We start from the raw sequence: 17867 nt of genomic DNA on the forward strand, positions 1-17867 counted from the left end.
TTTTTTTTTTTGAAAGGTTGGCTAAAGGCTCGTCAAAATTTTGTTTATTCTTTCAAAGAACCAACTCTTGCATTCATTGATTTTTTTTTGTATTGTTCTCTTGCCTCCTTTCCTTGATTTGTGCTCTGATATTTCTAGTTTCCTCCCTTGTTTGAGTTTTGCATTTGTCCTGCTCTTCCTTTTCTATAAGTTGGAGGTTCAGCAACAGGTTGTTTAGTTGCACTTGTCCTGTTTTCCTAATATGAGTATTCACTGATATGAATTTCCCTCATAAGATTGCTTTCGTTGTGTCCCATGGATTCTAATATGTTGCACTGTCATCATCATTTAATTGTAGGAACTGTCTGATATCTTTAATTTCCTCTGCAACCTATTAGTTATTGAGAAGTGTGCTGTTCAATTTCCATGTTTATGAGACTCTTGCAGTTTATTTTGGTATTGACCTCCAATTTCATTGCACTATGGTCTGACAGTATACAGGGGATCACTTCAATTCCTTTGCACTTACTTAAACATATTCTATGCAACCCACGTGCAGCTGAGAAGAATGTGTACTCTGATTTTGTGGGGTGGAACACTCTGTAAACATGTTAAGTTCATTTGCTCAAGAGTTTGAATTCTATTATCTCACTGTCTATTTTCTGTCTAGCTAATCTATTTGTGACGGTGGGTTTATTGAGGTCCCCCACTACAACTGTGTTAATTCTTATTTGATTTTTCATGTCTGTTAGTTTTTGTTTTATATAGTTGGGTGCATTAGTGTTTGGTGCATATATGTTTCATTGTCATCCCTTTCTCTTGGATTGTTCCCTTTACAAGAATGTACTGTCCTTCTTTGTCTCTTTTAAGCAGTGTTAGTTTGAAATCCACTTGATCTACAAGGAGGATAACTACTCCTGTTTTTTTGTTTTGTTTTGTTTTGTTTTCAGGTTCCTATTGCATGGAGTATTGTTTTCCACCCTTTAACATTCAGTCTATGATTTTCTTTTTGAATTAAGTGTGTTTCTTGTATGCAGCATGTTGTTGGATCTTGCTTCTTGACCTATTCTGCTAGTCTATTTCTTTTGATTGGTGAATTGAGACCATTAACATTGACTGTTATCACTGATATGTATTGACTTATCCTTGTCATGACTTTTTCTTTTTGTTGGATTCTTGTCCTTTGCACTTAATTTCTTGTCATGCCTGAAGGATTCATTCGGTAGGGATTCCAGAGGTTATGATCCTCATTGTTTTTTAGTAGGATATTGTCAAAATTTTTGGAGTGCCAGTTTAGTATTTATGAAGTTCCTAAGGTGCTCTTTGTCATGAAATTATATTATTTCTCCATCAATTTTGAAAGATTTTTGCATGGAACGTCAATCCTGGTAGAGGTTGTTTTCCTTTAGGGCTTAAAATAAGTTACTCCATGCTCTTCTTGCCTTGTGGGTTTGTTTTGAGAAGTCTGCTGTGTTTCTGATGGCTTTCCTTTGTATGTGATTTGTTTATTTTCTCTAACTGCTTGTAGAATTTTGTTCTTTTGTTGGGTTTCTGGAATCTTAACTATTATATTCCTATGCACAGACTTTTTATCATGGCTAGTTGAAGTCCTATATGCCTCACTCATCTGTATATAAAGTTCTTTTCCCTTATTTGGGAAGTTTTCATCCATTACTTCTGTGAAGTTTTTTTTATATTGTCAACACCTTCTCCTGTTTCTTCATTGACTCTAGTCAATCTTGTTATTCTTCTTGGCATTGTCTAGCATTTGCTGGATTGATTTCTTGTGTCCCTTACTATTTTAAAGAAATTTTTATTTTCCTTGTATTGTAATCCTATTTTCTATATCTGAAATTCTGTCCTCACATTGGCTTATTCTGCTGCATAAACTTTCGATGGAGTTTTTAATCTCCTGAAAATCTGTTTGCATCTGTTTTCTGGGTTCCATTTGTTTCCTATGGTGGGATTCCATCATGTTTCTCATCTCCTCTATTCTTGTGTCTGTGTTTGCTCTAGATTTATTAAGCATGTCTTGTACTATGGGCACAATCTCTGTTGTTATCTGAGAAATTATTTGTTTTCATTTTTTCCAGGTCCTCTTGCATTGCCAGTGCAGGGAGTCCAGGTGGTTGAGTATCAGGTTGTTCCATCTCATTTCCTTTTGGGATTACCTTAAGTGATCTAGAAGTCTGGTTCTGAATCTTATTTACATGTCTTCTGATTTCAACAGAAGCAGCCTGCTGTACTTTTGTTGAGGTGACTTTTTGCTCACCCAGTGGTCTTCAATTCTCAGCAAGCCACTGAGCAGCCTTTACATCCTTGTACTATGCTGCTCATGAGTACACCAATTCCTGGGTTTAGAATGATGGCCTTCTGGATCCCTGTCCTGACTTGTTGCCTAGGCAGTATTCTGACTGTGGCCTGTGCACACTTGGGATGGTATTTAGGTGTACCTCTCACTGTGGCCCCTGTGTACCTGCTGTTGGGAAGGCCTTTTGCAGGGGGCTGTGTAAACCAGTTCCTCTTATCTGTGTAGGCTTCTGGCTAGGGTCTCCATGCACTTATCAATGGTATCGGGGAGAGCTTCTGGCTATTGTTTGTGCAACTTTGTATTCATTTTCCAGGTGGGCGCTTGGCTGTGCCCAATGGTATGTCAGGCCTCTGGCTGAAGCTTGCCTGTGTGCCTGTGCAACTCTTTTCTGGGTGAGCCTTTGGTTTGGGCGGGTGAGCCCACACCTCTGGGGTCAGGGTAGGGCCCTGTCTGGGATCAGAATGCAGCCATACCACTCTGGTCCACAAAGCTGCTCCCCAGGATCTGTGTGTACTTACCAATGGTATGGTAGGCCTCTGGATGAAGCTTGTGTGCCTGTACAGCTCTTTTCTAGGTTAGCGTGTGGCTTGCGTGGATGTGCCCATGCCTCTGGGGTCAGAGAGGGGCCCTGGCTGGATCCACCTACAGCCATACCACTCTGGTCCACACAGCTGCTCCTGGGATCTGTGTACACTTACCAATGGCATGGCAGGCCTCTGGATATCTGCCGTTTTTTCTTTTGTCTTCTTTGTCATTGTTTTTTCTATTACTATTATTTAATTCTATAAATATCCTTGTACTCCCTAATAAGCTCCTTTTCTCACTTCTCTTTTCTCCACATCTCCTATTTATTTTCAATCTTTTTTCTTTCATTCTCCCATTTTCAACCTACTCTATCTTTTTATTTTAGTACATGTTTACAGTACCTAATGTTTGCATTCTCTATATGGAGCTGATACATGTACATAACACATCTTAATTCCTTTTTTATCCCCTCATCCTGCCTTTCATCCCCCCTCCCTTCATCTCTTGATCTCTTTCCTATTTGAGAAAGAACTATCTCCCTATTTTTTATTGCCTATCTCTTATTTTGTTCACTATTTATATACTGAGTTTCTCATATAAGAGAAACCACACAATAGTTAAGTTTGTGCATCTGATTTATCTCATTTAACATTATGATCTCAAGGTACATCCATTTCCTTACAAATAACAAGTTTATTGTTCTTAATCCCATGTTTTAATAAGCATTAAGATTTATTAATTTTAAATAGTTCACTATATATATATATATATATATATAATTCCTGCTAAATTCTTTTCTATTATTGGAGGTATAGTTGTCACATTTAGTACATGTTTGCTATATGTATCTCATTTGTCTTATTCCACTATAACTGTGGACTTCTTTTCTATGGTTAAGGGTGGTATATTATTTGTTCTTATACTATGTGAATATCCAACTTGTATTCAACAATACTACTATTGTTGATTTGCTTGATACTGCCAGAGTTACATAATTGTTGCTATTGAGGATTTTTTTCTGTATACCAACACTCAGATTACCTTTGTAACAGTAACAATATTGCAATACATTTCCAAAAAAATGGATGTGGGGCCAACTGTTCTGTATCACCCACACCCAAATTAACAGAAATGGTCAGACCTTGAGGCAGAGACAAATGACTATAATTAGCCATACCCAAAGTACATCATTGAAAAACAGCTATGATATTTCCATACTGGCAACAAAGTCTTTCCATTGCAAGTGCCCACAAACTTCTTCATAAAAGAAAGAAGTAACAAAAAAACAAAAAAAATAGAAACATGAGAAGAGAAGGTAATGAAATGCCTCCCAAAACTCCCAGCTCCCCAAAGCTGATCCAGTGGGCACCAAGGGGTAGAAAAGAACTGCACCCAAATTATTCAAAAGTAAAAGTCCAAATAAAAAAACAGATCAAGGAGGTGCTTGGCAGAATCATAGAAAATACAGCTAAACAGATAATGGAAGTAAAATTATCAGAGAGCCTATAAGACACTAATAAAAAGCTGGTTACGTTAAACAAAACAATAAAAACATGAATGATTAATTTAGTAAAGCATTAGAGTGCATGAAAAGATTTCAAACAGAAATCCAAGAGAGTGAAGTTATATTGAAAGAATAGGCAGCAAAAGCAACCAAAGGGAGGGCAGATTATCGCAATTAGACTATAGTGATGCTTTCAGAGATACACTACACAAAGATGCCTTATAAGTGGCAAGAAAACACAAGAAACTGCTTTTTAATAGCTGCTAGATGATACAAAGAAGACTAATCTAAGATTAACTGAAAGAAGTAAAAAATCAGAAGACAGTTTTGTGGGAAGTTTATAGCTGTAAATGTCCACATCAGCAAAACAAATAATCTAATAATGTACCTCCACGTCCTAGAAAAACAAGAACAATCCAAATCTAAAGCTAGTAACTACATGGAAGGAAATTATAAACATCAGAACAGAAATTAATGAAATTGAGAATAAAACAAAAAAAATACAAAGAATCAATGAATCAGAGTTGGTTCCTTGAAAAACTAAACAAAATTGACAAACCCCACGCCAAACTTACCAAAGCAAGGAAAGAGAAGATCAAAATCAAAGTAATTAGAAATAAAAAAGGCAAAATCAAAAAAGATTCTGTTGGGCCAGGGATTTATCTCAGTGTTTGCCACTGCCTGCCTCACAAGCACAAGGTCTAGAGTTCAATCCCCAGTACCAAAAACAAAAAAGATTCTGCCAAAACCCTGATTACTGGTAACTACTTTGAGAATCTGTACTCTAATAAAATGGAGAAGAAATGGATAAAATTCCTAGATAGATATGAACTACTAAAGCCAAACTAAAGAAGATTTTAAAAATCCTGAATAATATAATATCAGGCAATGAAATTGAAGAAATAACACAAAATACCAACTAAGAAATGCCCAAGTCCTGATGAATTAATTCTCAAATTATATGAGAACTTTAAAGAAGATCTAATGCCAATACTCCTAAAATTCTTTAATGAAATTTTTAAAGGGACGGAGTACTCCCAAAGTCATTACTGGAAGCTAGCATTACCCTATTTCCAAAACCAGAGAAGAACCCAACCAAAAAAGGGAACTATAGGCCAACCTCTTCAATGAATATATACACAAAAATCCTCAATAAGACTTGGCAAACAGAATGCAACAAATCATCAAAAATTCATGTATCATGACCAAGTAGGATTCATTCCAGGGATGGTTCAACATATACAAATCAATAAATGTAGTGTACCACATAAACAGAGGCAAGAAAGAAAAATCACATGATCATTTCAATAGCTACATAAAAAGAATAGATACTGATCATATTTAACATCCATGCATGATAAAAGAAAAAACCTGAAGGAAACAGAAGGACCTTTACCTGAAACTGATAAAAGGCATTTATGACAAACCAATCTGACTAACATGAAATTAAACGGGGAGAAGCTGAAAGCTTTCCCTCTAAAACCAGGAACAAGAAAAGAATCCCCACTATCACAACTCCTGTTCAATACAGTTCTCAAAACACAGGCCAGAACAATCAGTCAAGAGCAAGAAATAAAAGGGATATGAATATATATATATGAAAAGAAGAAGTTGAATTATTATATGGAGAGGAGAAGGTCCTCTACATAGATGACCCAAAAAATTCAACCAAAAACTCCTAGAACTAATAACCAAATTCAGTAGTATTGCAAAATACAAAGTCAGCACAGAAAAGTTAATAATGTTCATGTACACCAATAATAAACTCACTAAAAAATTAAAGAAACAGTAGCTTTCACCATAGCATCAAAAAATTTAATACTTATGAATTAATCTAACCATGGAAGTGAAGACCTCTACAATGAAAATTGCAGCACTCTGAAAGAGATGAAAGAAAACATTATAAAATAGAAAGATAGACACAAGTAGTATAATCAAAATGGTCATACTTCCAAAACTGATATACAGATTTAAAACAATCTCAATAAAAAATACCAAGAGTATACCTCATAAAAAATAGAGAAAACAATCCTAAAATCCCTATGGAATCACAAAAGACCTAGAATAGCAAAAGCAATCCTGGGTAACAAAGCAAAGCAGGAGGCATCACAATCCCAGACTGAAAGTTATCATGATAGATACAGCATAGTATTGGCAAATGAAACAGAGACATGTAGATCAATAGAATAGAACAGAGGGTGCAGAAACAATATAGGCACACTCATCCACCTGATCTTTGAGAAGGACCCAAAACTTTTACTGGAGGAAAGAGTTTTCTTTAACAAATGGTGCTGAAAATAATTTAGTATCCACATGCAGAAGATTAAATATAGGCCCATATTTCTCAACAGATTCTAAACTAAAATAAAAATTGGTCAAAGATCAGAATAGTAATACAAAAATGCTTAACATGCTGGAAGACAAAACATAAAACTCTTGAAACCCAGGCATAGGTAGGCAGGCTTCTGAACAGAACCTCGGTATCACAAAAAAAAAAAAAGTCAACAAATTAAAAAGCTTCTGTACAGCAAAGCAAACAACCATAGAATAAAGACACAACCTACAGAAAGGAAAAAACATTTGGCTACCTCTTCCTCAGACAAAATATACAGAGGACTCAAAAAAAAAAAAACCCACAGACTAACCAATGGTGGTGGTACATAACTATAATTGCAGCACTTGGGAGGCAGAGGCAGGAGAATTATCATGAGTTTCAGGACAGCCTAAGCTACATAGTGAGTTCAAGTCCAGCCTGAACTACACAGTGAGATCCTATCTCAAAAAACAAGCAAAAAAAAAAGCAGATTACCAAAATTAAAAGACCTAATCAAAATATATTTCAGTAACTGAAATGCACAGACACTTCTAAGAAGTACAAATGCCCAATACATACATGAATAAATGTTTACCATCACTAGTCACTCAAAATATGCAAATTAAAACAATTCTGAGATTCCATCTCAATCCAGACAAGATAACTATCATTGAGAAATCAACAAATTCTGGTGAGGCTGTAGGGAAAAACAGACCCTTCTTCATTATTGGGAGTGTAAACTAGTAAAACCACTATGGAAATGAATATAGTGACTCATCAAAAATCCAAAATTAGAAATACCATTTGATACATCTATTTGCCTTCTAAGTGTATTCCCAAAAGAGTTAAAGAGATCATATTATACCAATAGATGCATACCCATGTTTATAGCAGTAAAATTCACAATTGCTAAGTCTTGGACATGGCCGGTATGTCCATCAACAGATGAATGGATAAAGAAAATGTATTTAGAAAAAGAGCTGCACAGGCAATAGCCAGAGACCTGTCCAGATGCCATCAGTAAGGGCATGCGTAGACCAGAGTAGCATGGATGTGTAGGTTCCAGTCCAGGGCTATACACAGACACAAGCAGCTTGGGCCCATAGGCCCCACCCAAAGGCCCACCTGGAAAAGAACTGCTCAAGTACCAGGGCAACAGCTAGAAGCCCACTTAGATACCATCGGTACCGCATGCAGAACTCAGCCAGAAGCCCACTCAAGACTCAGGTGCAGAGAGCCCTAGCCAAAGGCCCTCCCAGAAAATGGCGACAAAGGTGGGCAGGCCTGAGTCAGAGTCACACCCAGATACCATCCAAGTGTGCACAGGTCCCAGCCACAACCCTGCCTGGACAATAGGGAAGCAGAGTACAGGAATCCAGAAGTCCACCATTTTTCCAGCTGTTCCTCAGACGGTCTACTTTCTAGAATATGTAAAGAACTTTACAAAGTCAGACCTCCCAAATTTAAAGAACCAATCCAAAAATGGGCATATGAAATGAATAGGCATTTCTCAGGCAAAGAAGTGGAAATAGCAAATAAACAAATGAAAAAATGTACATCACTGCTCATTCGACAGATGCAGATGAAAACAATGCTGAGATTCCACCTCACTCCAGAAAAAATGGCTGCTGTTATGAAATCAACCAATAACAAATACTGGGGTGGGATGGAGGGGTACAAGGAACCCCGCTCCACTGCTGGTAGGAGTGTATACTTGTACCACCACTGTGGAAATCAGTATGGAGATACTTCAAAACACTAGGATTAGAAGTCCCATTTGACCCAGCTATTCCCCTGCTGGGTATCTTCCAAAAGAATTAAAAAGAATCATACCACAGAGATACATGTGCACTCATGTTCACAGCAGCACAGTTTATAATACCTAAAATTTGAACAGCCCAATTGCCCATCAACTGGAGACTGGATAAAAAAGTGTGTTTTGTATATAAAATGGAGTACAAGACAGCCATGAAGAATGAGAAACTAGAGACATTTATAGCTAAATGGATGCACATTGAGGTGATACTATTAAGTGAAATAAATAGGACACACATGTAAATACTGAATAGTTGCTCTAGTGTGAGAAACTGAAAGTGTAAATAAAGATCTAAATGTATAATAGATAATGTGACTTGGAAAGAGCCCATTTGCCCATCAGTTGGAAACTGGATAATGAAGATGTGGTTTTTCTATAAATTAGATTCATTCATAGGAAAACGGATACATAATGAGGATATATTACTAAGTGAAATAAATAAGTCACACATGTGTAAATACCAAATAGTTTCTCTGGTGTGAATAAACTATAATAGTACATAAGATACTAATGAGATAATTGACAATGTGAAATAGGAAGAAAAGGGCTAAAGATGTAGGAAAAGTGGGAAGGGTAGGGGAAGTTAATAAGGGAAAGGAAACAAATACGAGAAAATGAGAAAATGGAAATAAAACGTTTGTAAATGGGGAGGAGAGAAGGGGGTGAAGGGAAGGCAGGGACAAGGGGAAAAATGAGAACCAAGATCTGTAATGTAAAGGTACAAGATCCCAATAATGAATGTAATTGTACTGTATACCTAAAATGTACCAATAAGCTCAATGAGAAAAAAAAGGATGCATTCAGAGCTTTCAGAACCACAAATAACTTCACTGAAATGCAAAGACAAAAATAAATGCTGCTAACATTTGGAAAAAGAAAGATAATGTGAAATAGGAAGAAAAGTTGAAAAGAGGAAGAAGTGGGAGGGGAGGGGAAAGGAAATAAGGGAAAGGAACAAATATGAGAAAAGGAAAAATGGAAATAAAGTCTTTATAAATAGGGAGGCTTGGAAGGGTTGAAAGTAGGGCAGGGGGTTGGGGAAAAATAAGACCCAAGATATATTATGTAAAGGTACAAATTTCCAATAACTAATATCAGCATATTGCATACCTAAAATGTACCAATAAAATTAATTTTAAAAAAAAGAAAGAAAATGTATCTATGTACACTGCAGTACAAGTGTACCATAAAAAAGGAAAAGCTCAAGTCATTTGTAGGAAAATGGATGTACCTTGAGACAATATTAAGTGAAATAAATCTAGACATACAAATCTAAATATCACATGCTTTCTCTAATATAAAAAGCCCAAAATATAAATAATTAGCAAAATAAAAGAGAGACAACAGGAAATAGAGAGAGAGATCCTTAGCATATGAGAAGGGAAACGAGAGTTGGAGGTGGAGGAGTAAGGGGAGAAAAATTAGAATTTTAAAGAAAAAAGGAATTGTGCTATGTTTTGTACTGTATCAAGTTGCTACCAGGAACAGGATAATTACCATAAACATAATATGTTATGTACCATAAACATATACAAAAAGCATAGGAGATAAGGTCCAAGACAGAAAGGAGAAGAGAAGGGAATGGGGTAAAAAAAAAAAACAAGAACTAAGATATGTTATGTATAACCTCCCCTCAATTATGTGCTATAAACATGTATTTTTTAAAAAGATTGTACATAATAATCAATTGGTATTATCCCAGGAATGGATAGTTGTTTAAAATACAAATAATATGATTATAGTGGGTTCAGTAATGATCAACTTGTAATGTTCAGCTGAACTGAATCAGAGCGATTGAGGCGTGGAGGATCCACCTGAAGATTGTTACCAATAGGCATAAAAAGAGAACTGGAAGGGAAGATCTCGGCCTGTTGATTTTCTAGAAGCTTGCTGCGGATGGTTTTCCTGATGCGAACTAGGCTGTTCTCATTGGAGGAGGAGCTTGGGATCTTGCTGTTGCTGGGAATGGCTGCTGCTTTCATCAGGGGAGCTCTGACCTTTGCCGTGAGCATCACCCCCTGGCTCCAATGTGGATCCCTCAGCGTGGTGGCACAGATCCTTCATCTCATGAGCACAGATTTTCTGGCTTCCACCACTGGCCTTTGGGCCTTCCAGGTGCAGATACTCAATGTGAACAAGCATGACACATTGCTGTGGGCTCTAGGCCACTGGCTGGACAAGGAGGACATTGCCTTGGACTCTGAGCCTTTAGTTAGACTTGTGTGGGTTAGATTGTGCTGCAATCTGGGCCCTCAGTAGAATGTTCTGGGCTTCTAGTGTGTGGTTAATTTCTTGCACTCCTTGCTTGTGACTCTTTGGGTAATTATCAAAAAATAACCTCATAAATTCTATGTCCTGTATTTAATGTATTCCCTTGCCCAATCCTGCTGACTACATACAATACACTACACAAACAGAATAAAATGAAGGAAAATGCAGGCTCATCTCAACTGATGCAAAAACAATGCATTTGATAAAATCCAACACCTTCTCATGATGAAAATACTTGAAAAGCTATGAGAAAAAGGAATTTCCTGAACATGGAAATAGCACCAATGAAAAATGCATACATAATACTCAATACTCATACACAGGTTTGAAAACTTTCCCCAATACCAGAGGCTAGAACACCAGTTTTTACCATTCAACACTGTATAAAATTTCTAGGTGGAGTAATTCATTAAGAAGATATTTTGTCCTGTAGGTCAAATAAATGTAAAGTTTAATTTAAAAGTAAACATGAGACATTAAACAGCAAAACAGTAACAAAACCAAGTCAGACTACTGTATTTTTGGGGTAGTCACTTCTAAAATTATTTCTTACACACGAAAAATAATGACAAAGTCTTCATTTTTTACTTTTATTTATCTTGACCATCAATAAAAGTGTTTCAATATAAAGTACAGCAGGGATAATTCACTCTAATCTAACAGGAATGATAGTTTCAAGTGGGTAAGCCTGTCCTATAATATATAAATACACAGGTTGCTGTAAACCACACACCCAGGATCACACGGATGTGAATGTCCCAAAAAGATCTAAGGTGCTAATGAAGATCCTTTTCTGACTATGACTTAATTCTCTCCATCCAGTTCAAAACAATCCTTTCATGTATCCAGTCATTCAACAGACATCATTAAGCATCTATATACTACTGTTTGACCTATCTTGTCATTGACTGCTAATATTTTTTACCTTAGTTTAACAGCATGGCACTAATTTCCTCTGCTTCATCTTTACTGTTTCTTTCTAGATCCTAATCTCACTGTGTCCAGCCATGTTAACAAGTAATACCTAATAGCAATTAATAATTACCTGTTATTACTTGATGGCAACTTCTTTGCCCTCCTTATTTATAATTTTATTTGCCCATTCTGACAGTACCTGTGAACCTTATCTGCAGAACCAGAAAGACATTATCCCTTGCTCCTGACAGACAGCCACATATACAAAAACAGCACATGTGGAACATCTAGTATTTCTTCTAGCTACTGATTCTCCTCATATGGTGGGTTTGCTGAAGATGGCTTGAGCAGAAACTGCCATGAATTTCTTCTGCTTGATTTCTACAGGTATGTGGTGTTATAATAGAAAGAGCCCAATTTCATAAGCTGCACTCATTTAAAAGTACCTACTAGGCCAAGGGTTTAGCTCAGTGGTGCTGCCACCTGCTTCCCAAGTTCAAGGACCCAAGTTCGATCCTAGTACCAAAAATAAAATTAAAAAAAATAAAAGTACCTACTACTGGCTGCATCACTTCTACTACCATCACTCAATTTTATTACTTACAGTAAAGATGTCTTTTTGGCCATCCTGAAATCGAACTCCATCTGTTCCATAAAGATATATGGGGGCAGAACTTCTATATTGTCCATATAATACAATATAAACCTGTGAGCTGGTCCCTGCATTTGGCAAGTCACTGGTGATTATGGAAACTTTCCAGTTACCACCTGCAGAAGCACAAATTACATGCATTATGGCAATTTATAGACACAAAAGACTCAAAACAACAGGTCATCATAAAATTAGGAGAGATCAGACTAGACAGAGGTCAACTTCTCAGGAAAAGTGCCATAAGAAGGAATTAAGATTTTGATTTTAAAACACTAAAAAACAATTACTACATCCTACAATGTGACTGTGAAAACATGCCCAGGAAATCTTTACTAATAAGGCTAGATAGTGACCATTATCCTATCATAACTGGTCATAACTGGATTGTCAGAGAGTCATAGAAGTTCCCAGTATTTTGCAAAACATCTCCAAAATCTTAACTCCAACATGTAATATGTGCACTCATAATTACACCTTTTACATTTTTTTACTTTGGATATTTTCTGAAGTAAAAGCATAATTAGATAAGTTGGAAAATATTTGAAAAATCATCCAGTACAATTTCATTTATTATTTTGTGTCCCCAATTAATAGGTAAAGTAACTGAGTCTCACAAACACTAAGTAAATTTGTACCATCAAGCAACACATAAAAACAATGCTAAAAAAAATATATGGTTCACTGTGAGTATAATTAAACATTATAACAAATTAATAGTGGTATGGTATGACTTCCTATGATTTTTATTTAATTTTGCCAGTTTTATCTAGGGCAAACATCAGAAAGTTAACCTAGAAAAAAAGTGAAATAATGAAAATTAGGAAATATACTTAAAATTACATTTAAAAGTATGAATACATGGAAATAAAATTCAGAACTAAGGATTAAAAGACATTCAATCCATCTGACTGTAATTTCTTCTCCCTTAAGTATGTTTTCAGTTTTGGTCATTAAAATAAGTAATCAGATTCTAGGTTTACATAAGATATAAAACATATTAAATTAACATATGAATGTTAAATTCTATTTTACAACAGAACATTGCATTTTATTTGCCCCAGACATGGTAAAAAGCCATATTAGGCTATCAAGTCATCTAGGTAAATAATCTCTTATTAAGAGAAACATAATTTTTAAAAATGAGTAGAAAATGACAATCTATCTTTATAACAGAAGCAGTTAAATTGCAATTATAAATTTACAGATGAGAGAATTTGAGCTGTTTTATGTATAATACCTGGCACAGTAGTGCTTGTTTAAATAAAATGAAATGAAGCTCTTCAGATTCTTCTCTCTTAGAAATGCAGCAAAAGAGGTCAGGGAGAACTGATACTTGCTAAATGTGCAAGAACCAAATCAATAGGAAAAGAAATTGCATTTCCCAACAACTGAGATATAAAAGGATGAAAGGTGCATGAATAGAAATAAAAATAATGAAATATGATGCCTATTTATCATTGATTTACGTACCACTCTAAATTACTAATTCATTAAAGTTTTATCTTTGCAGAGGAGTACTATAAAAATTGGAGTAGAGGACCAGGGATTTAGCTCAGTGGTTCCACCACCTGCTTCACAAGCTCAAGGTCCTGAGTTTGATTCCCCAGTACCAAAAAACAAAACAAAACAAAACAAAAAAACTCGAGTAGAGCCTAAAGATGTCCACTGTCTGGGGCAGGAGTGGATGAGTAACTAAGACGTTATCTTTGTACTCCATTACTTTATTGATATGAGGTCACCATGGTAAAAACATACGTTCAAATCCTAGTTCCTAGATGAGCTTATTTGGAAATAGAGTTACTAGAAATGTAAATAAAATATAAATTAGCTTAAGTTCATACTGGAGTAGCAAATCACCCAGGCCTTCATCCAGGATATATTTTTAATGTAAGATTTGATGAAGCAAGTCCAGATCACAGAAAAATTTTAAAAATGAATAAAAGTAATTAAAAGAACAACAAAGAAGCCAGAAAATTCACCTCATTATAAATTAAACCCAGGAACGGGGATTTAGCTCAGTGGTTCTGCCGCCTGCCTCACAAGCAGAAGGACCCAAATTCGATCCCCGGTGCCAAATAAATAAATAAATAAATAAAATTAAACCCAAAATATACAAGACATATGCCATAATCTTTGCAAAGTAGAAGCTAAGAAGTGAGTGCATAAAAGATTTCAAAAATTTGCAGGGTACCTAATCTAGATTTTTCAGAAATATAATGGTAGAAAAAAGACAAAAATTCAAAAAACCTTAATACTCATACCCTTGTTAATCTTCAAGTTGATCAGAAGTACACTGAAGAGGTTACTGAACTATAGAAAAACAGGATTTAGATAGTGGGCAAATAGTTTAATAAAAGACTAATGATCAGAGCACACACAAATAAAAAAATCTGAATAACTTTATCTTCTAAAACTAATAATAAATTATAGTTTAAATTTCTTCACAAAGAATTTCAGGACCAGATGGCCTCAATAATATTTCAAACCTTAAAAAATAAAATAAAATCAGCTCTACACAAATCCTATGGAATACTTAGCCTACTATATGAGAGGAACATTGATCTGATACCAACCCAGAAAAAGATATTAGAAAATTACAGAACAATAATCTCCATGAACATAAAAATATTTTCAAAAAATGTTAGAAAAGTAAGTCAAACACAATCTTCAAGTCTATCCCAGGAATCCAAAGTTTTTTTTTAACATTCAATGCAATTCATTGTACTAACAATAAAGAGGAACATGAAATTATATTCAGCATCATTACTCATCTCAGAAGCATAAATTTAAAAAAACAATGAGTTAGATTACTCCATAAAACAGAATACTGGTAACAAAATCAGTGAAAGTATAAACCTTGGTAAAGATTTGAGCAAACAGAACTCTCATGAATAACCAAAGGGAATACAAAATAGTATAGTATTTTTTAAACTATTTGATAGTTTCTTTTAAAGTTAAACAAACAATATATATCCCTGTCATTTTATCCAAATAATTTACCCCAGGAAAGAAAAGCATGCACAGAAAAATTCTGTACATAAACTTTTTAGCAGGTTTGTTTAAAATAGCTAAAGACTTAAGTAAACCAAATGTCCATCAACACGTGTTATGTATTGAATTTTGTCTTTAAAAATGATATGTCATCAGCCTGGCAGATCATACACACCTGCAATCCTAGCCCTCTGGGAGGCTGAAACAGGAGAATCACAACTATAGCCCAGCCTGGGAAATTTAACAACCTAGGGAAACCCTGTCTCAAAAATAAAAATTATTTAAAATGGCTAGGAGGAGGAGGAAAAAGTAAGAGAAGAGGGTGCGTTAAGAAGTTGAACTTCTAACCTAGATAGCCTGCTTTCCAGGGCAGGTCTGCTGTCTGTTTTTGGTTCTTAATGGCCAGCAGAAACCAATGGGTCAGCTGTCTGCTATCTTGTCCGATTAGGTATACACTATGGACCCCGTTCCTATCTCACTAAGGGCCATCCAGGGGACGTTAATCCTACCAAGACATTCCATATCACTATATATTTTATATCAATCAGACATTTTTCATTAGCACAATTGTTGATCCAGGCCAACATCTACATTGCAGATATGCCTTGTGGGTGGCCAAACAGGATACACCAGGTTGATGCTGACATTAAGCTCATAAAGGATTAGAGAATCAGAATGAATCTCCATAATATGATATTCTACTATGCCTTCTGAAATGATGGAGGACAGAGCCTGCAGTGTGCACATTGGTATATACTAAATGGCTAAGCAGGGAAAAAGTAAGCTAAAAAAATAATAATTTGAAGAGTTTTCTATTGGTTTAACTCATTCTCAATACAACTTTCTTTACTAAAAATTCACACTAATTTCCCTATTTTAAATGAGTTGAAATTCCAGTGTAATTTAAGTAATATCAGATTATTCATTTGGCTTATCTGTGCCGCATGAGAACAGATTAGGTATATATGTATACAAGTGTTATGACTGCATTGTCATGGCTTCTTCTTAACCACTCACCAACCCAATCACTTAAATATAAGATAATCAAAAATTGCATATTTTTGTTAATTTTTAAAAGATAATTTAACAGGAAGTATAAAAATAATTTTTATCAAATGTATTCAATAAAAGAATGGACTGGTTGAAATGACACCTGCCTGAACAACACTTGGGATAGTCAGCATGTAAACAAACACTCTGCCCAAGTGACACTCAGGGCAAACTGTTAAGTGTTTAATTTAGTTTTGAGGTTACTCTTGGTAAAGTTGTCATAAGCTTGACCCCCTCCCTAATGAGGAATCTAAAGGAATTGGCCATGGATGTCCACACTGCACCTTCCATGAGATACTTCTTTATCCTGGCATACAACATATGGCCTAAGTAACCAATGCATGATCAGGTGTCCCACTTAGAAAAACTGGTTTTATTGGCAGATATCTTTGTGGCTCTTGTTCAAACTGTGTTCAGTATTCTTGGCAAGATAACCACTAAGAGTTTCCCTGCCTAGAAAGACAAATGAAGTTTAGGTTTCAGTGTGTGTCTGGTGAGACAGGACAAAAAAAATGAAACCAAAATGCACGAAAGAGAAGAAATGTATTACTCAATAATTTCCAGCGAGGTTAGGGCTGCCAATAGGTTGGCAAAAGAATTTCAGAAGCAGTAAAGAGCCAATGGGGGATGGAGGGACCTAAGCCTTTATTAAGGTTCATGTATTATTATCCCATAGGTCTTCTCGTGGAGTTCATAGATTTGCTAGTTAAAAGAAATAAGTTCCTCTCTTCACTAATGAAGGGTGAGTTTATTTAAATGATTCTGATGTCTACTATTAAGTTGTATCACAGTCAGTAGCTATGGATTATGTTAGAGTTCAGATAAGCGAGAAGAGGAGCAAGCAGGCTACCTAGCAATCAACCACACGGAGAGGTAAGGTTTGAACTAAGCCAAAGGTGACAGGATAGGAGTAAGTTTCAAATAATTTATGCCAGGCTTAAAAATGAAGCTCAGGCAGTAACTATACTAAACAAATATATGACCATGTTTATATATGCATATGAATACTTATTGTATTTAATGTCACTCATTTGTCATTAACCACTTGTAGTTTTAACAATGAATTTGTGTGATGTGCAAGTCATGTTTTTAATTCCATTTTAATTTACTTGGTTTTATTGATTTAAGAATTTAAAGGCCAAGGATTTAGCTCAGTGGTGCCACTGCCTGCACGGCAAGCACAAGGTCCTGAGTTTGATCCCTGGTAAGAAAAAAGAATTTAAGAATTTCAGAATTATTCTCAAAAGGAAAAAGAGTTCAGTAGTTTTCACTCCACTGCATTTTTTAGTGCTGCTGTTATTAGTATGATAATTTCTGTGCATGAACCAGAAAGTAAATACTGGTAAGATATTGAAATGTCTATGTATAGAGAAAAGGCTGATGTGAACATCCTTTAGGAAGAATTCCAATTGTCACAAATGAGTTGCTGTATATTGCATTTAAAGGCTATGTTGAAAACAGGCTTCTGAAATGAATAGACACTTCTTGGATAAGGAAATACAATTGGCCAATAACAAAAAATGTTCAATATCACTGGCC

The 17867-nt window shown here is 35.5% G+C and overlaps 1 protein-coding gene across 1 annotated transcript in view; it reads right to left on the reverse strand.

Moving 5' to 3' along the window:
* The window catches only part of Rp1 (RP1 axonemal microtubule associated), a 285043-nt gene that overhangs the window by 252183 nt on the left and 14993 nt on the right, over positions 1 to 17867 (reverse strand). Inside the window, exon 3 of the mRNA XM_033759105.1 lies at positions 12240 to 12403. Within this exon, the coding sequence (XP_033614996.1) occupies positions 12240 to 12403 (164 nt within the window). The remainder of the gene's footprint in view (positions 1 to 12239; positions 12404 to 17867) is intronic.

The sequence above is a fragment of the Fukomys damarensis genome, unplaced genomic scaffold (assembly GCF_012274545.1).
Source record: "Fukomys damarensis isolate Sample0158 unplaced genomic scaffold, DMR_v1.0_HiC HiC_scaffold_5, whole genome shotgun sequence".
Classification (NCBI taxonomy): domain Eukaryota; kingdom Metazoa; phylum Chordata; class Mammalia; order Rodentia; family Bathyergidae; genus Fukomys; species Fukomys damarensis.